Source organism: Paraphaeosphaeria sporulosa, assembly GCF_001642045.1.
Source record: "Paraphaeosphaeria sporulosa strain AP3s5-JAC2a unplaced genomic scaffold CC84scaffold_1, whole genome shotgun sequence".
Lineage (NCBI taxonomy): Eukaryota > Fungi > Ascomycota > Dothideomycetes > Pleosporales > Didymosphaeriaceae > Paraphaeosphaeria > Paraphaeosphaeria sporulosa.
The window spans coordinates 1,121,745-1,143,238 of record NW_017253360.1 but is presented as its reverse complement, the minus strand read 5'-3'; the positions used below and the strand labels follow the sequence as shown (position 1 = coordinate 1,143,238).

The 21,494-nt window shown below is 54.1% G+C and overlaps 10 protein-coding genes across 10 annotated transcripts; 5 read left to right on the top strand and 5 right to left on the bottom strand.

The window, feature by feature from the left end:
* Nucleotides 1-48: 48 nt before the first annotated feature.
* On the bottom strand, nucleotides 49-1,195 carry CC84DRAFT_1078544 (malate dehydrogenase; the record flags this gene model as incomplete). The annotated part of the gene is made up of 4 exons (XM_018173804.1): nucleotides 49-413; nucleotides 465-818; nucleotides 870-1,068; nucleotides 1,127-1,195. The coding sequence occupies 4 exons, from the start codon at nucleotides 1,193-1,195 to the stop codon at nucleotides 49-51; spliced, it is 987 nt and encodes a 328-aa protein (XP_018041905.1).
* Nucleotides 1,196-2,250: 1,055 nt separating this feature from the next.
* CC84DRAFT_1211198 (uncharacterized protein) lies at nucleotides 2,251-2,984 on the bottom strand (the record flags this gene model as incomplete). Its single annotated transcript, XM_018182357.1, has 2 exons — nucleotides 2,251-2,913; nucleotides 2,970-2,984. 2 exons carry the CDS (start codon nucleotides 2,982-2,984, stop codon nucleotides 2,251-2,253), a joined length of 678 nt encoding a protein of 225 aa, XP_018041904.1.
* Nucleotides 2,985-3,740: 756 nt separating this feature from the next.
* CC84DRAFT_1211197 (general substrate transporter) lies at nucleotides 3,741-5,396 on the top strand (the record flags this gene model as incomplete). Its single annotated transcript, XM_018182356.1, has 3 exons — nucleotides 3,741-3,945; nucleotides 3,993-5,041; nucleotides 5,097-5,396. 3 exons carry the CDS (start codon nucleotides 3,741-3,743, stop codon nucleotides 5,394-5,396), a joined length of 1,554 nt encoding a protein of 517 aa, XP_018041903.1.
* A 194-nt stretch (nucleotides 5,397-5,590) lies between these two features.
* On the bottom strand, nucleotides 5,591-7,908 carry CC84DRAFT_1211196 (Neutral/alkaline nonlysosomal ceramidase; the record flags this gene model as incomplete). The annotated part of the gene is made up of 2 exons (XM_018182355.1): nucleotides 5,591-7,628; nucleotides 7,676-7,908. 2 exons carry the CDS (start codon nucleotides 7,906-7,908, stop codon nucleotides 5,591-5,593), a joined length of 2,271 nt encoding a protein of 756 aa, XP_018041902.1.
* A 417-nt stretch (nucleotides 7,909-8,325) lies between these two features.
* On the top strand, nucleotides 8,326-9,361 carry CC84DRAFT_39571 (uncharacterized protein). Its single transcript, XM_018186043.1, has 2 exons — nucleotides 8,326-8,408; nucleotides 8,533-9,361. The coding sequence occupies exons 1-2, from the start codon at nucleotides 8,372-8,374 to the stop codon at nucleotides 9,159-9,161; spliced, it is 666 nt and encodes a 221-aa protein (XP_018041901.1). The 5' UTR covers nucleotides 8,326-8,371; the 3' UTR covers nucleotides 9,162-9,361.
* CC84DRAFT_1159050 (NAD(P)-binding protein) lies at nucleotides 9,345-10,404 on the bottom strand. Its single transcript, XM_018177125.1, has one exon. It carries the CDS (start codon nucleotides 10,347-10,349, stop codon nucleotides 9,561-9,563), a length of 789 nt encoding a protein of 262 aa, XP_018041900.1. The 5' UTR covers nucleotides 10,350-10,404; the 3' UTR covers nucleotides 9,345-9,560.
* A 1,886-nt stretch (nucleotides 10,405-12,290) lies between these two features.
* On the top strand, nucleotides 12,291-15,559 carry CC84DRAFT_1253988 (HET-domain-containing protein; the record flags this gene model as incomplete). Its single annotated transcript, XM_018184428.1, has 4 exons — nucleotides 12,291-12,585; nucleotides 13,087-13,841; nucleotides 13,896-14,139; nucleotides 14,295-15,559. 4 exons carry the CDS (start codon nucleotides 12,291-12,293, stop codon nucleotides 15,557-15,559), a joined length of 2,559 nt encoding a protein of 852 aa, XP_018041899.1.
* A 199-nt stretch (nucleotides 15,560-15,758) lies between these two features.
* Nucleotides 15,759-17,199, top strand: CC84DRAFT_1192052 (D-amino-acid oxidase). Its single transcript, XM_018181224.1, has 5 exons — nucleotides 15,759-15,850; nucleotides 15,908-16,045; nucleotides 16,095-16,198; nucleotides 16,260-16,363; nucleotides 16,419-17,199. Exons 1-5 carry the CDS (start codon nucleotides 15,822-15,824, stop codon nucleotides 17,124-17,126), a joined length of 1,083 nt encoding a protein of 360 aa, XP_018041898.1. The 5' UTR covers nucleotides 15,759-15,821; the 3' UTR covers nucleotides 17,127-17,199.
* Nucleotides 17,200-18,421: 1,222 nt separating this feature from the next.
* Nucleotides 18,422-19,620, bottom strand: CC84DRAFT_1253986 (NAD(P)-binding protein). The gene is made up of 3 exons (XM_018184427.1): nucleotides 18,960-19,620; nucleotides 18,684-18,912; nucleotides 18,422-18,634 (listed from the first exon to the last, which is right to left on the bottom strand). The coding sequence occupies exons 1-3, from the start codon at nucleotides 19,470-19,472 to the stop codon at nucleotides 18,438-18,440; spliced, it is 939 nt and encodes a 312-aa protein (XP_018041897.1). The 5' UTR covers nucleotides 19,473-19,620; the 3' UTR covers nucleotides 18,422-18,437.
* Nucleotides 19,621-19,765: 145 nt separating this feature from the next.
* Nucleotides 19,766-21,061, top strand: CC84DRAFT_1159048 (uncharacterized protein). Its single transcript, XM_018177124.1, has one exon. It carries the CDS (start codon nucleotides 19,789-19,791, stop codon nucleotides 20,956-20,958), a length of 1,170 nt encoding a protein of 389 aa, XP_018041896.1. The 5' UTR covers nucleotides 19,766-19,788; the 3' UTR covers nucleotides 20,959-21,061.
* Nucleotides 21,062-21,494: the final 433 nt, after the last annotated feature.

The following is a 21,494-nucleotide window of genomic DNA, read 5'->3' as shown; positions in this document are numbered from 1 at the left end:
AAATTTCATGTACAAAGGTTCTTGCCTCGGTTGCATCTATCTTGTCACCTACGGAGTCGCTACCCTGACGTGGTCTTCGCCCTTGGAAATATTGCCCTTGAGCTCTTGCACTGCCGTCTTCAGCAAGTCTTCTTCGTACGCCGACAGCTTCCCGATATCGAACGCTTTGGTTGCGCCTTCCGCGCCGAATTCAATGGGCACGGCAAAGTAATCAATGCCAAGTTTCTTCGCAACCTCTTCTCCACCCGAAACGCCAGGGAGGTAGACATATGCAGGCTCTACAATACCAGTCTCACCCTTGGATGCCTTGATTATGGCTTGAGCGAACCGGAAGCCCGCATAGGCCATGCACGTCGTGGCTGATCCTGCACCCGCTTTCGACTTGACGATCTCATCACCACCGAATTGCACACCTTGATGAGATTTAGCGCACCGTTTTGCACGCCAGGATATAAGCAACTCACGATATGTAATAGCGTCAAGCTGCTCCTTAGATAGTTCGACGGATGGCTGGCTTTGACTGAACAAAGGCAGAATGGTAGCCCCCGAATGACCACCCACCACGGGGACTTTGAACTTCTGCGGATCTTGCTCTCCGAGGACATGTGCGACGAATGTAGATGCACGAACGACGTCTAGCGTTGTGACGCCGAATATCTTGCGTGGATTGAACACGCCCGCCTTCTTGAGCACCTCAACTGCGATGGGCACGGTACTGTTTACGGGGTTCGTGATTATGGCCACGAATGCCGTCGGGCAGAACTTTGCTACTCCTGAGAGGAGATCGGCAATTACGTTCGCGTTGGTCTTGAACAGATCTTAGACTTGTCAGGGTGGTACTTGCGCAATTTTCGGCGGGCGGAACTTACCATCGCGCGTCATGCCAGGTTTCCGCGCGATTCCGGCGGGGATGATGACGAGTTCCGCTCCCGTAAGTGTTTTCTCGAGGCCATTGTCCGCGGGCAAGTAGCCTGACACTTTGGCGCGAGTGTCAATGTGATTAAGATCGGTGGCGACACCAATTGCGTGGACGACATCGTAAAGTCGAAGCTCAGTAACCAAAGGGCTCTGCCATTATTCTGTCAGTAAGAGGTGTTAGAACTCTTGTGCGGATATCTGTGCCCACCGATTTGAGGAGGAGACTTAATGGCTGGCCAATTTGGCCCGAGGCTCCGAGGACAGCAACTTTGGTCATTTTAGCTATTTGTCGAGATTTATTATAATTATATTATCGAAATCGGTCTGAGGCAAAGATGCTCAGACTGTTGAATGATTTTCCTATCAAAAATAATTTCAGAACTTCAATCTTGTTATTACGCCAGCCGCATGCGAAGTTATTTCGCCCAGGTATAAGGAAATCTATTATCGGCAACGAATAGCCACCAGTGACCGACCACCTCCAGTAGGTGCGGCACATGGATTAGCCGCAGAATTTCTGCACTGGTTTGGTAACTATGGTGGAGATGACAGATCGGTGGGTTAGCCAGATCGCGCGTGCGGTTGAATGATTAACCGCATAGCTAAAGGTAGCGTGGATCAGAAAATTTAGTGGGGGCTCGCACTGACTATGCGTCGACAAGTGCACGCTGCTCTGCATGCATCATTCTGATCGCTGGGCAATCTTTTACGTAGTACAGAACAAGTCGAGCCCTGGATTGAACTTGTATGAGGCTATTGCATAAACGTAAAGTCGATTGTTGATCACATGACTGGTGAGATATTCAACTTCTCATCGTCGGGCAGCTGAATCACATACCGTTCATGGTCGCCCACCTTCACAAACCAGAGTCATACGCGAATTTTGCGATCGCATTTGCGATCTCGAATGCAGATATCAACTCCCGAAAACTTTCCCCCCACATGGCTGAGACTGTACGCTCTCAATCTATCATTCCATATACTCACGGTGTGACTTTCGCTCTTGGTTATCTTCGTTCATATTTCACCGGCCCAATAATCAGACGACATGTGTTTCCCATACCTGCCTATCCCTATCAATCACCAACGTCAACTGTCTTCCCACACTCGGAGTACCGCCCAATTCCCCAAACACACCCGCCTCCAACTCATCAGCGTAAAGCTCATACGCCGGGAAATACCCATCCACAAAGGCCCTCACCTCCTCGTCCCCCATCCCTCCCCCCCATCCTCTCCCGCAACCCCCGCTCCTGCTGCAACCGCCACGCATACACAAATTGCAAATCGGCAGCCTTCAGATAAACAAGCACATCAAGCTGCTCGGTCATACACTCACCTCCTCAGAGCCTCGTTTACCGTCGTCAAAGAACGCAGCGTGTTGTGCGCCAGCCGGCCCTCGTACTCATCTGGCGCGGAACGCAAGGCTGAGACTGCGTGCTCGTACTTCTCCCCAAGGCGCTGCGGAGCAAACGCGCGAAATCCGACACTCCACCCCTCGAAAAGGACCACGCGGACGATGGAGGAGGGTTCCTGATTCACGGGTATCCATTCCGCCTCTGGACATCGATCGCCTTGGTCGCTGAACGCCGCTTTGTTGTACACCGGGAGCTTCACGGCGTCCCTCTCCCTCAGCGCACGGAACGTATTCCTTGCAAGCGGGAGCTCGTGGGTCCCTGGCTGTCCGCGATGTTGCAGGAGTGGATTTGTAGGGTTGGCTTTCGCCAGGCGCTGCTGCTCTTCATGCGTGAGGTAGAAGTTGTCCAGAGATATGACTGCTGTGCGTAGATTGTATGGTTCTGACTCTAGCGTTTTCTTGAGCTGGGAGACGAGCACAGATTTGCCGACGCCTTGGACGCCGTTTAAGCCTACGAAGAAGGGGGGCGGGGATGAGGTAGGCACATGTGCTTTGGTGTGCGCCTCGAGGCGGGAGAGGATGAAAGGGATGACGTGGGGGACGGTGTCGGTGTTTAGAGGGGACTGCGCCTTTATGTTTCCCTATTGTGCGGATGTAGCTCTTGCTGCAAGATGGCGCAAAAGTTTTGCAGAATTACGGCGCTGGACCTCATGTTTGAACGCGATGTATCTTCGCATGCTCCACGTTTCTGTCCACTACTGTATCTATGTTCGCCACGCTGCCCCAAAGCATTTCCATAATTCCGCGTAGGTTTAGTACACCGGGAAAAGATTCAGGCGTCACCACGCACACCTCTCCGCAACCCACCGGTCCTTAAATCGATACCGACGTGCATCGCATCGTTCCGGACCCGACCACCCGAACGATTAGATTCTTCGTTTCGACCCGGGAACTTGTGGAGACCCCACACACCGCCCCGGACATTTTTTCTCCGCTGCTAACCCCACGGGTAAAGAATCCCCAGTGCTGCCCCAGGGCACAGACAAGACTGTGGCGCCCTGGCAAATGCTTGGATATGAGGTTTGAAAGCTTAGAGGTGTATACAGTAAAGCTTCATTTTGGAGACACTCTGGTCTTCATTTTGCAATCAGGCTGAGGGTGTGGAAAGTTTGGGCTCGATTGCCTGGGGTTTCGTACAAAGACATTTACACTCGGCAGGCTTGGTAAACGTGTAAGACTTCGAAGGATACAACGAGGCAGAGTCTAGCGTGAGGTTAATCATTCTGGTCAGAGCTGTAGTGGAGTCCTACAAATACCTATATCTGTACGCGTCCAATTCAGACAATTTCCTCGTTTCCAGCCTACCTAGCGAGTATTGTCTACCACACGTTGAGAAGAGTGCCAGAGCAAAGCATCCATCCGTCCCTCGTTCCACCAGGAAGCAGTCCATCCAACAACCGCGCCCACAATGTCTTCACCATCCCGCCTCTCCGGCCAGCGCCTTGCTACGGTACGCATCTTCGGGATGGTAGCACCCGCATTCTGGCTATACGGCTACAACCAGTCCAACCTCGGGGGCGTCGTCGGCTTCCTCGACTTCACCAACCACTTCCCAGGCCTCGACGCCGCGCACACCGAGGGCACGGTGAAGGCACACCATGCCACGATACAAGGTCCGTCTACACTCACCACACGCACGTCAGGATGCTGACCATCCCAGCCACCGTCGTCGCCATCTACACCATCGGCTGCCTCATCGGCGCCCTCTCCACCATGTCCACTGCGAACCTCCTTGGTCGCCGCCTCTCCCTTTCCCTCTACGCCGCCATCGCCTGCATCGGCCTCCTCCTCCAAGCCTCCACCTTCAGCCTCCCCCAGCTCATCGTCGGCCGCATCGTGACCGGCCTCGGCGTTGGCGGTGTCAACGCCATCGTCCCCGTCTGGCAGTCTGAAACCACATCCCCCAGGAACCGCGGGAAGAACGTCATTGTCCTGGGGACTTTCGTCGCGTCGGGCATCGCGCTCGCCGCGTGGATCAACTTCGCGCTGAGCTTCCACCAGGGGTCGAGCCTGTGCTGGCGGCTGTCGCTGGGTATGCCGCTCGTCTTCGGAATCCCGCTGATCTTCACGCCGTTCCTCTTCCCCGAGTCGCCGCGCTGGCTGGTCCAGGTCGGCCGCCTGGATGACGCCGCGCGCGTGTTCGGCGTGATCAAGGGGCTTGGGACAGACGACGACGAGGTCGTCGCGGCAGTCGAGCAAGCGCGGCTCGCGGTGCGCGACGCGAAGGAGAAGAAAACGCCCTTCTTCAAGCTCCTCGCGCAAAAGCGGCAGCGCAACGGCTACCGTCTGTTCCTCGCCTTCTTCGTCAACTTCGCCGCCCAGATGACGGGCGCAAACGCAGTCAGCTACTACGGAACCACCATCTTCCGCGAGTCGTTGGGCTTCGCCGCGCACCAGGCCTCGATGCTCAACGCGTGCGTTCTCACGTGGAAGATCTTCGCCGCGGTGCTGGCGTTTGTGACCATCGACCGCGTGGGGCGGCGCGCGCTGCTGCTCGCGAGCTCCAGCGGGATGGCGTTCTGCATGGCGATGCTGGCGATATGCGTGTCGCAGCTCGCGCACTCCAAAGCGGCCGGCGACGTAGCGGTCTTCTTCCTCTTCCTGTTCATGGCGTTTTTCCCGCTCGGATTCCTCGCCGCGAATTTCCTTTACAGCGCGGAGATCTCCACGCAGGAGCTCCGCGTGCACTCGTCTGCGGTCGGTGTTGCTGTGAGTAGCCTCGTCCCTCTCCAACTTTCCTTGCTCTTTGCTAATGCTTGCCTAGACGCACTGGCTCTGCAACTTCATCGTCGCTGAGATAACGCCCATCTGCTTCGCTGAGATTGGATACAAGACCTACATCATCTTCGCGGTTCTCGGTTGCTTCATCACGCCCGTCATCTACTTCTTCTTTCCCGAGACAAACGGACGAACTCTCGATGAGATCGATCAGATGTTCCTGCAGCCGAAGCATTGGTGGAGCGTTACGATGTATAGTAAGCATTTCAAAGGAATGGATGGTGCGCAGGTAGAGTTGTACGATGGCTTGGAGAAGGAGACAGAGGAGCGGGTGGAGGAAATTTGAGTGGGTGGGAAGGTGAGACAATGCTCTTGGAGTGCTCGGAGACTGCTCCAATGGGCGAGGACTACAAGTAGCATATTGTGGTGCATCTCCAGAGCTGGACAATATTAATGGTATTGAATATTTTCCGAATTAGCGGGATCAGCATTTACGTTGCGCATCGTGTCCTTCGTTAAACATGTCGTCCCTTTCCCAGTCTAGGACAACTTGAAGACCCCACTGGTCCCCGTGAAGGCGGTAATCTTACCGCCAACTGCCTTGGAGTCGCCGTAATACTTGATGCGATACAATCCCGTAGCCGGGCTGGTAATCGACGTATCCCAGGTGATCGTGACGCTGCTCGTGCCGGTGAGCCCGTTGTCCCTCTTCCACTCATAAACAAGTTCCCAGTCCTGGTCGTTGCGGACCTGTGTCCAGGAGCCGTCGTTGCCCTGCTTCTCAATTGAGCTAAAGGTGCCCTCGAGGCGGAGGTTGTTGCGCGGGTTGGCGCCCTGGAAGACGGCGACGACCCTTGCGCCGCGCGTGTAGGTGGACGAAACGTCGGTGAGAACCTTGCCGAAGCTACTTCCGATGCCCGCACCATCGTACACGACGCCGGTGATGAGCGAGATGCTCCTGTTACGGTTGTCGGGAGGGGTGGGGCCTGCGGGCGAAGAAGTAGTGGCGCCGTCAGCCAGGTAGGGAAGGTAGCCCAGAGTGGCATTGATGTACGCGTTCAAGGTGTGAGGTCCATGCAAGGTGGAGGCACCTTCGTAACGCTGGATGCCGTATTCCTCCTCGGTGGTGATGTAGTGGGAGTAGGTGTTGGCAGGTCCGCCCAGAACAACAATCGGGGGAGTGGAGGATGAGACAATACCGGAGGAAACAGCCTTGTTGTAGACGGCTTCCCTCCAGCGGCGGCCAGACATGGTGGTTGCCTCACCCGGCGAGACGATGATGATGAACTGACCAACACGCAGAACCTGGATGTCTACGATGTTGGGAGACCAGTCATATGGAGTCTTTGCCTCTCCAACGTTGAGGAGAATGGGCTTCGGCTGCTGGCACTTGATCTGCGCAGCGCCAGGAGGAGCAATGAGACTGCCCACGACGTTCCAGAAAGGGTTGCTGGGTGCTCCGGGGTCGTTTTGGACGAAGTCGAAGGCACCGGGGCCGTCCGAAGTACCAGCCGCAAAGGAGTTACCCATTGCAGCGGGGCACGTCTTCGCCGTTGTACCGTTTGGTAGCTGGAAGGTGAAGTTGGAGAAGTCAACGAAGCTGTGGAACGAGCGCACACTGCCGGTGATGGAAGTGAAGCCGTTCGAGTTGTAGATGCCCTTGGCACCGTCAGCTTGTCGCTTTCCGATTTCGTAGCACGACTTGACGCCGCCATCGTTGAGGCCGTAGAAGGGTCCTCTGCCGTGGCAGTCCTGGCTCTTGCCACCACAGGTGCTGTCTTCCAGCTTGCACTCCTGGTTGGAGCCGTCCTCGCACCAAGCGCCGTTGACGTTTGGTGTGGTATCACCGACATTTGCTTGCGAGAAGCCAGCCACGAAGCCGTCGGCGGCGTTGGCCGACGCGGCATTCGCGGCAATGTCTTGCTCGAAAAGGTACGCCGCCACACCCTTGTTGTCTGCAGCAACGACGGTCTGGTTGCCCAGCAAGCTGGTGCCGTGCACGGCAAACCAGTTTAGGATGCCGATGTTCTTGCCATCGCTCGCTCTGGTGAACTTGAGCAGCGTCATGGTCTTGTCCACGTTGTCGGTGTACCGAGCGCGTTCAGAGGCTGGGTTCGCCAGATAGGCATAGAGGCTTCGGTTGATGTTGGCATTGTTGACCTTTGCGCTTCCGGAGCTGACGGTGCCGAGGGTCAGTCCTTGGTGGGCGCGCTTGATGGACAAGACGGCACCATCGACGATGGCCTGGTAGCTCTGCTTGTCGAAGCCCAGGCTGGTGATCTGGGGAAGCAGGTAGTTGAGCCAGGCGCCGGGGCCGGAGTGGCTGTGGGTGCCTGTTACGGCGACGTTCTTCTGGGTGTAGATGGAGTATTCAGGCCCCAGCGCCTGGAGGCCCTCGAGGATACCGTTGCGGATTGCGGTGTCGCCGGACTGCGTGTCCAGGACCATGTACACAAAGCGCTCGGCAGGGGTGCTGGGGCTGCCCACGATGAAGGCGCGCGAGTAGAGGCGCTGGCGGAGCCCAGTGCCAACCTGCGACGTGTTTGCGTAGCCCATCAGGTTGAGCTCGACGACGGGCCTGGCTTGCCGTCAGTGAAGCCGCGCGGGTGGTGCCTTGCTGCTTACCCAGTGATGTCCGCCTTGCCCACGCCGACGAGGTACTGCGACGGGTCGTCGACGGCATCGGCGGCCTGCTTGGGGCGGACGAGGTTGGTGTGCTCGTAGGCCCCATACGTCTGGTCGAGGCGGCCGTGCCAGAAGTCGACGTGCGGGAAGCCCAGGGTCGCGACCAGCTGGCTGACGATCAGAGCGGCGAGGAGCGACGCGCCCAAGGCGACGGCGATGTGTGAGCGAGCCATGCGTGCGGCCGCGGTGGGGGGAGAGGTCAAGCGGGCTGCGGACGCGCCACCGTGGGCATCGGGTCAATTTGTACACAGGACACAGTAGGCGGTAGGCGGTAGGCGGGGTCTGCGCGCAGGCTCACAGTGCTCGCCGCGATAGGAAGGCACGGCCGTGTCGCGGATTGGGAAGCTGGCCGTGTCGCGAACTGGGAAGCTGGCCGTGTCGCGAACTGGGGAGCTGGCCGTGTCGCGTACTGGGGAGCTGGCCGTGTCGCGTATTGGGGAGCTCGCCGGCACGGAGCCCGCATACAGGCCGGGTGCAGTGCAGCGCCCGCATGAAGCCAGCGTGACGTCCGCAGCAGCGGGGGCGCGCGCTAACTGGCTGCCGGCGGGGCCTGCAATCGACAAGCTCCCGCCAACCCCGACTGCGTTTGCACGTCGCCCACGCTTGCAATCTCCTCACGCGCCTCGCCTTGCCATCATGCCGCTGATCCACGAATCCTACGACTCTCTCCCCTGTACGTTTAATCTACCTCCGCCGGCCAATACTCCCCCCCGCTCGCGTGCGCCGAGGCCAGCGAGCGCTGCATGTGCGACGATGCGCATGTGCCTGGTTTCTTCGCACAAGCTAACGCGCTGCAGACGTCGACGCGCCGCCTGACCAGGCCGCTCTCCACGCTGCCCTGGGCCTCATCGCCGCCGACATGGCCAGCGCCGGCGTAGATGCCGCCCAACTGCACCCGGCCCTCATCCCGGCGGCCACATACACGCCCACCTTCTCCGATGCCCTCGAGCGCGAGCACGCGCGCCTGCAGGCCGACCCGGCCTCCAAGCTCTCCGCCATCGACCTCGCCCGCTACGAGGCGCTCGAGGCGCCGCCGAACACGAGCCCTACGAGCGACGAAGACAAGCCCGAGATCCTCGCGCAGTGGAAGGCCGCGCTCCAGAAGGCCTACACGAGCTCAGAGTACCTGAATGCCCGACTCGCGGAGCTCGGGCTCCTCGAAAAATTCGGCAAGAACGCCTGGCTCATCAGTAACTCCCAGCAGGAGGACATCCTCAAGAGCATCGAAGCCGAGCTGGCAGACGTGCGCAAGCAGCATGAGGAGGCCGAGGCCATCCGCCGTCAGCAGCAGGAGAGCGTCCATGGCGAGATCAAGACGTTGGAGGAGACGTGGAAGCGCGGCGTCGGCCGCGTGCTCGAGACCGAAGTCGCCGCCGAGGGCCTGAAGCAGCAAATTCTGGAGCGGCGACGGGCGGGCGCCGTTTGACCTGGCTGCACATGGCGTTGAGAAAGTTTTGCTGCGACTGTTGCTCAGAGATACCCAGATACTACGAATATCAAGTTCCGGATCTTCTAGGTCCAATTCCTACTCGAGTCTATTCGTTTTGACTAATCTTGCCACCCAGCGCGTCAATTGCACACACAAGCCGGACAGTCGATGCTGGTGGTCTTTGTATCTTGGTACGGATCTCTCAAGACCAGGCCCATGGCGGTGCGAGTCAAAGTCCCTACCAACCTGCTCAAGGGTCGAGAGACGCCGTTCGGTCAAGCGCTCTGCTAACCCAGTGCGCGATTGAACAAAATCCAATCGGTCTATACTTCAAATGCAGTGCCATCCAACTCGATCATCGTACATGGAAAAATACACGAATCCGCTATTCCATGCTTACAACTTCGAACCAACCAAGCTCCCTCCGTCCAGCGCAATCGTCGCCCCGTTCACATATGCACCCGCCCTCCCGCTCAACCAAATACATGTCCCCGCCACATCCTCGGGGCTTCCGATCCTTCCCAGCGGTATCGTCGCCTCAATCGCATCTTGGAACTTCTCCAGCGTCGCCTTCATCATCTTGCTCTGAAACGGCCCACACGCAATCGTATTGCTCGTGATATTCCGCTTGCCCAGGTGGCTCGCCAGCACCCGCGAGAGATGGTGCAATCCCGCTTTCGACGCGCTGTACGCAAACGTCTCGAGCGCGGGGACGCGCAGGCCGTCTACCGAGCCGATGTTTATGACGCGCGAGGGCGAGGCCGATGTCGCGGCGGCTTCGAGCAGCGGCGTCACCGCCTGCGTGAGCTGGAACACGCGCTTGAGATTCAGCGTGAGCACACGGTCCCACGCCGCCGACGGATACGTGTCGTAGCTCTCTCCCCAGTTGCTGCCGGAGTTGTTGACCAGCACGTCGAGCTTGCCTGCGCGCTTCTTGAGCTCCGCCGCGAGCTTCGTGATGTCCTCCTCTTTGTACAGATCCGCGGTGATGTAGTCTGCTTTTCCTTTGCCCAGCGCGTTGAGCTCGTCGCAGGCCTGCGCGCAGGCTTTTGCGTCGCGGGAGGATATGTACACCTTGGCGCCGTTTTGGACGAAGCCTTCCGAGATCATGCGGCCGATGCCTTTTGCGCCGCCAGTCACGAGGACGACTTTGCCGCTGACGGAGAAGAGGGAGGCGCTGTCCATGTTGGTATAGTATGCAGGAGGTGGAAGAAGAGGGAGGCAGGAAATTCAAAGGTGCAGATGATTGTGCTTATTGCAGGTATTGCCGAAAAGTCCGGGGATGATGCGCGTAATCTGGGGTGAGCCGAGGCTCGGTGGATGGTTCTTCCCCCGCGGTCGCGTTCTAGAATAGGACCGTATTGTGCACTGCTTAGCAGAAGTACTGCATAGCACTGTCAACGCCTGACCCTTTTAATCAAGTAGAAGGAGATGCCGCCAATGAATGTCTTCCTGATTCGCAGGCTCACTTGTTGAATCGGCAGGTGCATCCAGCGCCAGGGTGCAGGTCGTGCGCACTGGCCCGTCGAAGGCAATTCCGCCCGCCATGCGGTCCATCACTCTTACATCTCACTTACATCTGGACATGAATTAGACAATCGATCCATAAATCGATCCTTGTAATTCGGTCCTTTCCATCATCGCCCCCACGATGGATCCGCCCAGAGGATGCCATCGCTACGACCAATCGGGGCTAGGGACAACATGTTGTGGCATCAGTACAGTCCTCTCAACTGACTGGGTTTCGTGAATCAACGGTGAAGGGCAATATACTCGGACTTGGTCGAATCCTTTCCGGTTGTAATGAGGGCCACAGCCTCGACCTGTGAACGAAGCTAATACCTCAAAATCCTGATATTCCGACATGCAAGTCGACGGTACGTGTCGCAAGGCTCCAATAGTTAGAGTTCTTTTTCCTCCATCGTTACACCCGAGTTTGTGTGCAACCTCAACTGGCTGAGTAATCTGTGACCTCTGTAAGGCTCGCAGAGGTTCAAGAAGGGAGGCTGAGACAATAATCGAACTACTACTCGTCTTCACTTCGCGATAACCTCGCGCACTTCACCTAGCAAGCGCTTCCATCGTGCAAACATGCGTCTGATGCAGCTCAAGGATAACGGCGACGTCAGCCTGACCAAGAATTACATAAAGAACATCCCCACGTATGCGATGAGGAAGAAGTGACTATCCAATAGTTGTCTACAGGCCAAGGGAGGGATAAGCGTGGATTCGAAAAGATTCTTCCATGTGGCGAAATAGCAGCGTCTCAAAATATTGATTACTTCTGGGTGGATACCTGTTGTACAGACAAGACTAACAACACAGCTATCCGAAGCAATCGACTCAACGTTCAACTGGTACCGCGACGCGAAAGGGTGTTTCGTTCACCTGGCAGATGTGGATAGGAAGCGGCTAGACGAGCTCTTCAAGAGCTTCTGGTGCCAAAAGCCTGGCCTTCTACGATCAACACTGGAAGAAAATCGACACGAGACGCAATCTCATACCCACGATCCGGCGCATCACAGGCATCCCGACTCGGACCTTGGCACGGGATTTCTCTGGTGACTGCAGTATAGCACAGGTCATGTCGTGGGCCGCGCAACGAGAGACAACCCGGGAAGAAGATGTCGCGTACTGCCTTCTTGGTCTCCTTGTAGTCAACATGCCACTGCTATATGGTGAGGGAGCAAAGGCATTCGAGCGACTGCAGCAATAGTTCATGAAAGCATCCACGGATCACTCACTGTCCAGCTGGCGGGGCGATGGGGAGGAGAGAGGTCCACTGGCTCGGTCCTCTGCCGAGTTTCAACACTGCCAAGATGTTTCCGTTGGATATGGTCGCCCGCTAGAGTTTCCGATGACGGACAGAGGACTACGAATCGATCTGCTCCTCATTGATGGAAAGGACGGGACATATGCTGCAGGTTGTGCGAAACAATCGACGGCTTATTTTCCTTTCTCAAACGGGTACGCCCGCAAGTGTATCGTCGGGTTCACTGTGCAGAGAAGCTGCCAACGCTTGTATCCGAGAGGACTCTAGCGCTGGAGACCTTCTACATTGAACTGGCCGGGCCACGTACGCTTGGGCGCGAGCTCTCGCTGCCCCATCATTACGCCTACAGATTCATGGTGGACTTTACCCATATTCTGCATCTGGGCTTCCAGTTGCACCAATTTCATAACCCTGACGGCTTCTATGGCAGGGACTTCGATCTCGCTTGGGATAGTTACTTGGGCCTTGACTTGGTCGACAACGGCCACTATGGTGGGATCCAGTTCGCCAACGAAGAATCCGGAGAAATGTTCGTCACGGTGCTAGGTGTCATTCGCAGCCAATTTCGCGTGGAAGTTCAGTTTAGGTCGAAGTCAAGGCAAAGTCGGGGCCGAAGTCGAAGAAGGCGAACCTACGACGAGCTTCGATGTATAAATCCGCATAGGGATGAGAGAAGGATAAGAGCGACGTCATAGAGAATGCTAAAATGCGCACCTCCTTACGACGACGACCTTGGACTGTCCATGTACTACATATCGAAGCATGAGAGGATGAAGTGGGCGGAGGGGGTTCGAGCATTCTGTTCGTGCGCCTGGAATTCCTCAGAAGTAAAGAACAAAGTAAACGAGGACGCCAGCTGTTTGGCTGTTCTCGTGAGGACATCACCTATTCGTCTGTTCTCGTGTCTTCGGTCTTATTGGCTGACAAGGTCAAGGGTTGGAACGTTACCGACTGTGGATCCATGCATAAGTCGCTTATCCCGAGCATTGCTTTAATACCCCACCTCCCCATGTACAGATTCCTCGACAGCAACGGCTATGGCGACCGCATCTTTATGTGATCGATGCCAATCCCTGCCACTGAACGTGTTGTTTTACGGTCCTTTCAGTGCACAGCTCGAACAAATCCAACTTCGCTCACTTCACGCAGTTTGGGCTACAACCGCGAACGAATACTGCGAGTTCTGCATTTTGATCAAAGACGTTCTTGTATCTCACTATGGAAAAGAGTACATTGAAACGAAATTGGCGCAAGGATACACGCAGAAGCTCTACCTCTACCGAAATCCACTTGACTTGACTGTCGACAAATTCGATGGAAACAATACCTGGATCGACGTGGAAAAACCTTGTTACCTCGCAATCGCATGCAGCTCTCCTAAAGCTCTTTGGGGTATCCCCGGGGCGACTTTCCGCCGGGAGGATAGGGCTCGAAGTGATGAGAGAAACAGGGATTGGGTCATGCCTGCGATCTTTGCTGTGAGATCTGAGTTTGACTACACTAGTGGGAGCATTCAACGTATCTCTATGGAGCAGCCCGGTCGTCTCGTGAACCACAAGCAAATTGATTGGACGCTTATCGCAACATGGGACTCTGCATGCTCACATGGCATAGAGGATGCTCCGGGCCATACAGGGAGCGAATACCGCTCTCGGCTAAGAGTCATTGACGTCGAAAAGGCGTGCATAGTACGATGCCCACACAGTGCCCCGTACGTTGCACTGAGCTATCAATGGGGTTCAGACCAGAACCTCAAGCTGAAAAAGGAGAACGTCGCCCTGCTTGAAACATCAGGCTTCTTCGATACGCCTGAAGGCCAACCTGCACAAACAATTCGGGACGCTATAGCCGTAGTTAAAAAGCTAGGGTACAAGTACGCCTGGGTTGATGCACTGTGCATTATCGTATGTGATCTAATTACAAACTTTGGCAACGTGCCATGCTGACGTCTAGCGTAGCAAGACGATGTCGACAACGTTGTCTTGAACGTGGACCAGATGGATCAGATATACCGAGGAGCTCACCTCACTATCGTCGCTGCAGCCGGTAAAAATGCCTACTACGGCCTTCCAGGGGTATCCACAACGCCACGATCGGAAGTTCAACTTAAAGCTGTCATTGGCGACACTGTAATAGCTAGTATGCTAGAAACTGGCCAGGGTGCAATTGACTTTTCACGCTGGAGTACTAGAGCTTGGACATGGTGAGTGAGGGTTGTCGCAGAAAACTTTGCTTCTTGGCTGATTGATCTGAAGTAAGTGATACCTTAGACTTCCGCATAGGCGCCAAGATGCGTCCTGTTAGCTCCTGCCCCACAGACGATACTTGTTAAGCTACTAATCGGTATTCCGCCGCAGATCAAGAACGTCTTCTTTCGAACCGGCTTCTTATCTTCACAGAATCTCAAGTCTTCTTCAACTGCTCCGCAGGCTGCAATTTTCAGGAACAATACCACTTCATCCCCAGCTCCATGCACAGATACACATTAAATGACCCGCAAGCCAGTTTCGACTTCGAGACGGACGATCTGTGGGAGGTATATGCTATCGCCGTATCGGAGTATACGAAAAGAGTGATGACGGACTCTCGCGACAAGGTGCGCGCTTTCAGCGGGATCTTGAAGTTTCTCGAGCGACCTTACGGAGCGCCCTTTTTTTATGGCCTACCGACGACCTTATTTGAGGTCGCCTTACTCTGGAAGCCTCGGGGCGCTTGCGAGCGTACTGAGCTTGGATTCCCTAGCTGGTCCTGGGCCGGATGGGATGTTGATGTTTTGTACGAAATGCTGGATAGCATGAACAATTTTTGCGAATGCCTGGTCAGCCAGGCTCATATTTCGATACCGGGAACAAATCTAGAGCTTGCTGCTTGCGTCAAATCACCGCCGCAGACTCCCCCTCAATGGGATCGCCATTTTGACGAGGACGAACTCACGATCCATTACACGAGTAGCGATGCTACATTCGCCCGCTTCCGCTACCCTCGGCCGCTACCGCGTGTGCCTGAAACAGACTTCATGCGATATGCCTCGATCAGCTCGCCACTATTGCACGTTACTGCGAGGACCGCCACCTTCCTCTTGACTGAGCAGCACTCCCACACGCGAGACAATCACACGCGCAACAAGACACCTTGCAGGGACGGCGCTCACGAGCTTTGCTACCTCGCTATCCTCGATGCTCAGAATCACACAGCCGGCACTATAATCGTGAGCGGGCGTCTTCTCCCTCAGCTGGCGAACAAGACACACAGTTTCCTCGCTATCGCACGCTCCACGCTATCCCGCATGGACAACGACGCGTCTTGGGATGCCACAAACAAAAGATTTACCTTCTGGACAGAGCAAAGCCCCGAGTCGCAGCAACAGAGCACACTTCTACTAGAAGACGGTCCTTCACTCGGTACGAAATTTGATTGGTCGGTAGGTGCCGACGAAGATCAAACCCCCAACGACGACTTCTTCGATGCTAGGTACTTCAGTGCTGGCGTTTACTGGCCAGCGATAGATGTGCTGCTGCTTTCGGAGGAGAAGGACGGAGTGGTTGAGCGGTTGGGTGTTGGGAAGATCCATGTCGATGCATTTGAGCCTATCGCACAGCTTGAGCAAATCTGCTTGGGGTAACGTGAAGATATCCGGCGAATTCGAACAGAAAATGCTATGAGCAGTTGGGATTTTCTATGTATTCGAGCAAAATGTGCTGGTCCACAGGTCTAAAGCACTTGCGAGTCCACGATCAGGTCGAACCCGTGGGCTGAAGAGTGGGGCTGAATGCGGGGTACCTACGGTACGAATTTCTGGTCGAGTCTGGGCGTCTCGACACCACCCAAAGAACCAGGCCAAGGATCATTCTCCATTGCGAGTCGGTTTGAGCCGACGGAGCGAAATGGACAAGAGGAATGTTTGCGTGATAGGGTGAGCTTCAAGATCCTTCCACACGTTGATTCGTTGATGATAATGGATTTACCCTAGGGCAGGTGTGGCTGGGCTGACCACCGCATACCTCCTATCCCAGAACCGTCGTTATAGAATTGTGGTGGCTGCTAAGCATATGCCTGGCGATTATGACATCGAGTACGCCTCGCCTTGGGCGGGAGCAAACTACATGCCGTGCGTTCTTCCTTGCGTGCTCAAGTCTGCATCCTGAACAGCCTTCCAGTGTCTCCTTGCGAGGAACGAGGGAGGAGCAGTGGGACAGGGATACATGGGCACCGTTGGCAGATCTCGCCCAGAACCATCCAGATGCTGGCGTGCATTTTCAAGGTATTGTTGTCCACGCCACATTCTCTTTCACTAGGCTCTCGAGGTCTGACGAATCTGAAAGAATGCGAGATACATAGCAGAGCAAAAGACATAGGATCAGCAACAGCAGATTGGTTCGCGGAACTTCTGTCTCCAAACCCCTGGTTCAAGGATGTAGTGCCAAACGTTAGTCTGGAGATGTAGCCTAGTGGACCCAGGAGTTGCTAACATTTGCTTACAGTTTCGCGTGCTCCCGAAGGAAAGCCTTCCGCCTGGCATCGACTCAGCCACAGCCTTCACATCTGTGTGCATAAATACAGCGATCTATCTTCCCTGGTTGGTCTCGCAGTGCCTGAAGAACGGCGTCATCTTCAAGCGAGCGGTTTTTAAGCACATCCGAGAAGCAGCGCAGTTCGCGCCATCCGGAAAAGTTGATATTGTGATCAACTGCACCGGCCTTGGGGCATCGGTTCTTGGCGGCGTCGAAGACACGACGGTTGTCCCCGCCCGCGCACAGATCGTTCTTGTTCGCAATGACGCTGGCAAGATGATGGATTTCTCTGGCACTGACGACGGCGAAGGAGAAGCATGCTACATCATGACGCGAGCCGCGGGTGGAGGCACCATCCTGGGCGGGTGCTACCAGAAAGGAAATTGGGAATCTCAGGTCGATCCCAACTTAGCAGTCCGAATCATGAAGAGGGCTGTTGCATCATGTCCCACCCTTACCGGGGGCAAGGGGATCGAGCATCTTGACATTATTCGACATGGGGTCGGATTGCGGCCAGTGAGAGAAGGTGGGACAAGAGTGGAGAAGGAGCGCATTGAAGGTTTGTGGGTGGTTCACAACTACGGCGCAGGCGGTGCTGGATACCAGTCTTCGTACGGCTGTGCTTCGAATGCAGTGCAGCTGGTCGAAGAGACGTTAGCGCCTGCATCAAAAATATGAAAATCGATATGCCCTACTCGACACGATAAGTCCACCTTTGCAATAGCGATCAAATCACCTCATCGAGATCCCTTTACAAGCACCTACTAGCTCTACAGTAGACATTTTCATATTGGTAATCAGTAAGACAAGTTGTCGAATTAGGGCGGCTGCATCTCGCCTTAGGCCAATAGATATACCCCGATCAGCTGTACCACCAACTCACATCACATGTACTGCATCCAGATAGACCTTGACCGAAGAATTGGAAATTGCACCTAGCTTTCCGATTCCGGCAGATATAAAGGAATCCGGGCACTCCGTGGATGAGGCAAGGTGTTCTTCTGCATCAAACACAATATCCTGGAGGTCTTGAGGATGCACCTTTTTATCCTCCGACAAGTTATTACATCAAGTAGTGGTAAGATTATTGTTCTTTAGTTGTACTGACTTCGTCTTTCGAGCAAAAAGCCGATTGAAAGCATGCAGACCTTCGGCACTCATAACATCTTGCCCAGAAGGTGAGTGCCTGCTTCGATATGCTAAACCAGGAAAGAAGTGTCTCTATCACACTATATCAGAGGAATTTCGGAGGTCCTTAGGATTTCCATCACCTCCTTGAGAATGCTGTCCAACGGGTCTCGTTCATGGGCTTCAATCATTATGTACATTGCCGGTTTTTGACATTATTAATGGGCAGACGTTATGATTACCACCTCGGCGAAAGTGCACCTGCTGCTTCGTCGTGATGATAAACGGAGCTCTAAGCCTTCCATTTTCATTGTTGTTGCACTTTTACCGGATCCGTATGCGAATACGATATACAGAAAAATACGCGGAGTGGTATGCTCAACCTTCCTCCTGCAATTCACATTGATGGTTCCGTATGCCCGATCAGCCCGCTGTTTGCAAATGGCCACCGATCATCCCCATCGTGAACATATCCTCTTTCGCAAAATCCCCAGCTTTCGCAGCCAGCTCATCAAGGTACCAGCCACCGACTGTGGAACATGTCGTAGGCTACTCTCGGCACCAAGTGGATATCATGTTCTGCATCTTCCATATCACTGCACTCCTGCTTTCATACCGTTTCTGAGCCGCAGCGCTTGCTTCGCTCGTTGGCTGCGCAAACATCGGCGGCCACAATATGCTAGGTAGTATGTGTCACTGCTACGATGAGCTCTCCATGGTACTAGGTAGATTCGATATAACTGTTAGCTGTTAATTTTGAAGCATAATTACGTGTCCTAGTATCGAAACGAAAACCCCGGATATTGTTTCGATGCAGTTTTATCTTTCGCTAGATATGTACCCGTACAATCTCGGGGCCAATCAGTCCCTTTTCGCACGCTTGCCAAGGTCGAATCCGATGACACTGATTCTGAGGTAGTCTTCATCCTGCTCGATTCGTTTCCTCACATCTCCATGAGCCAGCTCGTTCACATCCCACGATGCCCATACTAGGCGATTATGGACAAAGGCAGCCTCCTCTGATGCCGCCCACACTGCAAAAGCGCCTGGAAGATCCGCTGTGTGCACATTAGTCAGGTTTCTTCATGGTAGTAATCGTATACTCACCCTGGTCAAATGGCACCATATCCTCGGTTATTCCCAGGTCTTTGAAGCCGTCCGCAAAGACAGTGCCGGGATGCATGGTGACGACTTGCAATTGATCCTGTGGTACTTGTCTGGCAAGAAGCTGTACAAAGAGAGTACCCGCGGACTTGCTGAGAACGTAGGGCGCCAAGGTTGTTATCAATGGGTGGTGCTGCTGATGAATTGCGGCGGTAGTGACATTTACGAGAAACTATCCACAATGTAAGCAGGATGTAATAGATGAGTACGGAGCCGTACCTTCTTCTTGCTGAGATTCTGTTTCAGGAACCTCTCAGCAATCAACATCGGGCCTTTGACGTTCGCTTCCATATGTGTCCACAGCTCGTCCATTCCAAGATCTATCAAAGGTGTAAGCTTTGCGAATTTGGCGGCATTCAGAACCAGAACATCAACGAGTAGGCCCTTAGATGCAATGTCGTCGAAAATGCCAACGACGTCGGATTTGACCGTCACGTCGGCTTTGAACGTCAGAACTTGACTTGGACTGCCCACTTCAAGTGCTTTCTTTTTGAGCTCGGAAGCGGCGGCTTCGAGGACTTGCAAGCGTCTTCCAACGATGACAACGTGAGATGCCGAAGCGATAACAAAGTTCTGTGCAATGGCCTTGCCGATCCCAGTCCCGCCCCCAGTGATCAGCACCACTCGACCCGATTGACTGAGTTCAGGTCTGGTAGGCGAGATGGCTGGATAGGCAGTATCATGAACAGTAGCAGTAAAGTCCGTCTTCTTGAGGTCTACGATAGCGTCCATTGTTTGATGCGAACGTGATGACGATGGATGGGTCGAGCTAAAAAAGTGGACGACTGATGACGAAGAGGTATTGACGAGACCGATTATGTTTGAGCACAATGCATGTTTCTATTTACAAACTTATAGCAATGCCCCTGCGAGATTCATTGAATGATTGAGTTGTGTTTCTGCGTGCCGTGTGGAGCAGACTGGGGGCAGGAATGCGGGCGCTAGTCACATTTGATTAGCGCCCGCCGTACCAGTTCACCCGATAAGTCGTCCGTTACCGCGGCGTTTACTCTCTCTTCCACCATCGACGTTTTTGTGAATCAATTCCATGCCTGCAATTGGTACTGGCAGATCTTGCGTTCAATGCAATGACGCAAAACGAAGGTGTGACCGCAATACGCCAGCGTGCCGGCTGTGCCGAAGGAAGAATCTGGACTGTGTGTATCCCCTCCTGAAACCTTCCAACTTTGTTCCAATCACGACAACTGAGGAGGAATACCGTCCTTCCGACTCCGATGTTCTCGATCTTGAGGATTCCAGCGTTGAACAATTGATGTCTGAAGCTTTACCGGACCCGACGTCGGATTTCGTCAACGTGACGGCGTTGTCTCTTGTCCCTGATCCGTATGCAGCCTGGTTCGCTGCCCCCGAAACCTTCTTAGTCGACCACACACCCATGCCGTTGCCGCCTAATTTCAAGATCCGCGACCTAGAGTCCTTTGTGGCACAAGTTGACACCTGGTTGAGGGATTGGGTTGCCACGGGAAGCAATACGTTTATCCACGCTCATTTGTACGGAGATTGCTTCCCTTCATGTCTCCAGGTCTCCTTTACCACTTTTTCTGCGTACATCAATAGAACCCCTACAAACTGTAAAATGGTTCTTCAGGTGGTGAACGATCAAGCAACCCTCCTGGTATCCGGATCGAATACGTCGGGCAGTGTGCTGAAGGACCTTGCTCTCATCCACGCACTGCTGGTATATCAGATGATCGGGCTGTTTGATGGCGATATACGTAGTCGTCATCTCGCTGAATTGCGCGTACCGTTCGTGTCGGCATTGCTACAGCGCACTCTCGAGAAAGCCAGCGAAACACTGATACGGCAAATTGAAGTGGAGCAGCTGTCGATTTTCCCATTCGATCCCGTCTCTCCCAAAGAGCTTTCATGGAGGTCGTGGATCGTCTCTGAAAGTCTGAGGAGAACTTGGCTCATTACGCAAGGCGTCATTGCATCTTACGAAGGACTAAAACAGGGCTGGGCGCCGTGCAACGGGGATGTTAAGTTCACGACTCGGGAAGGACTTTGGTCAGCAGATTCCGCGCCACAGTGGGCACGTATGTGCGCTGAGAGAGATGTACGCTTCATCGGACGGTTCCACGCAGAGTGCTTATTCGAAGTCGCGCCTGAAGAAGTCGATGTCTTCGCAAAGGTCATGTTAGAGACTGTATTTGGGAAGGAAATATCAGTAAGTTGGCAATTAGAAGCTAAGAAGTAGGAACTATCGTTACTTTTAGTAACGTGTTTACAAGCGTGCCGTCAGTACAAGCGTACCGTCAACCCCACTAACTTTCTGCACCTCAAAAAGCCACGTAGTTCAATAACGTTTTAGAAATATATTAATAAAAAAACAATTCTAAAGTAGGTAGTATTTGTAGCACGCTTTTTACACGTTTATAAGTTGTGCCTAGGTTCCCTATAGCGCATGCAGCGCACTAAAGTCTACCAGCTTACACCTAACTGCGCCTGGCGATACTATGTTTCTTCCCCTAGTTACTGCTTAACAGCCTTTTAAGTAATAATATCCTCTCCCTCTACCTTTAATAGGGTGCCTTACTTCTAGATTTACTTCTTTTTGCGCTGTTTACGCGTTGTGGCTGCCTTATTTACCCTATATAGAGTAGCTATCTTATTGTATATAAGCACTATTAAATACGCCATTCTCTTAGCACCTCTTGTAAGCCGTTTAAGTGACTAGATAACTAATATAGGGGAGGATCCTTAATGCCTTTAAATCTACTTATAAATAAGAGT

Bases quoted from the DNA above. Each gene is read 5' to 3' on its own strand.
- CC84DRAFT_39571 (XM_018186043.1), top strand. From the start codon at position 8,372: ATGCCGCTGATCCACGAATCCTACGACTCTCTCCCCT. The intron at 8,409-8,532 runs GTACGTTTAATC...AACGCGCTGCAG, and splicing joins ATCCTACGACTCTCTCCCCT to ACGTCGACGCGCCGCCTGAC.
- CC84DRAFT_1159050 (XM_018177125.1), bottom strand. From the start codon at position 10,349: ATGGACAGCGCCTCCCTCTTCTCCGTCAGCGGCAAAGTCGTCCTCGTG.
- CC84DRAFT_1192052 (XM_018181224.1), top strand. From the start codon at position 15,822: ATGGACAAGAGGAATGTTTGCGTGATAGG. The intron at 15,851-15,907 runs GTGAGCTTCAAG...GATTTACCCTAG, and splicing joins AGGAATGTTTGCGTGATAGG to GGCAGGTGTGGCTGGGCTGA. The intron at 16,364-16,418 runs GTTAGTCTGGAG...ATTTGCTTACAG, and splicing joins TCAAGGATGTAGTGCCAAAC to TTTCGCGTGCTCCCGAAGGA.
- CC84DRAFT_1253986 (XM_018184427.1), bottom strand. From the start codon at position 19,472: ATGGACGCTATCGTAGACCTCAAGAAGACGGACTTTACTGCTACTGTT. The intron at 18,913-18,959 runs GTACGGCTCCGT...CATTGTGGATAG, and splicing joins AGAATCTCAGCAAGAAGAAG to TTTCTCGTAAATGTCACTAC. The intron at 18,635-18,683 runs GTGAGTATACGA...ATGTGCACACAG, and splicing joins TATGGTGCCATTTGACCAGG to CGGATCTTCCAGGCGCTTTT.
- CC84DRAFT_1159048 (XM_018177124.1), top strand. From the start codon at position 19,789: ATGCCTGCAATTGGTACTGGCAGATCTTGCGTTCAATGCAATGACGCA.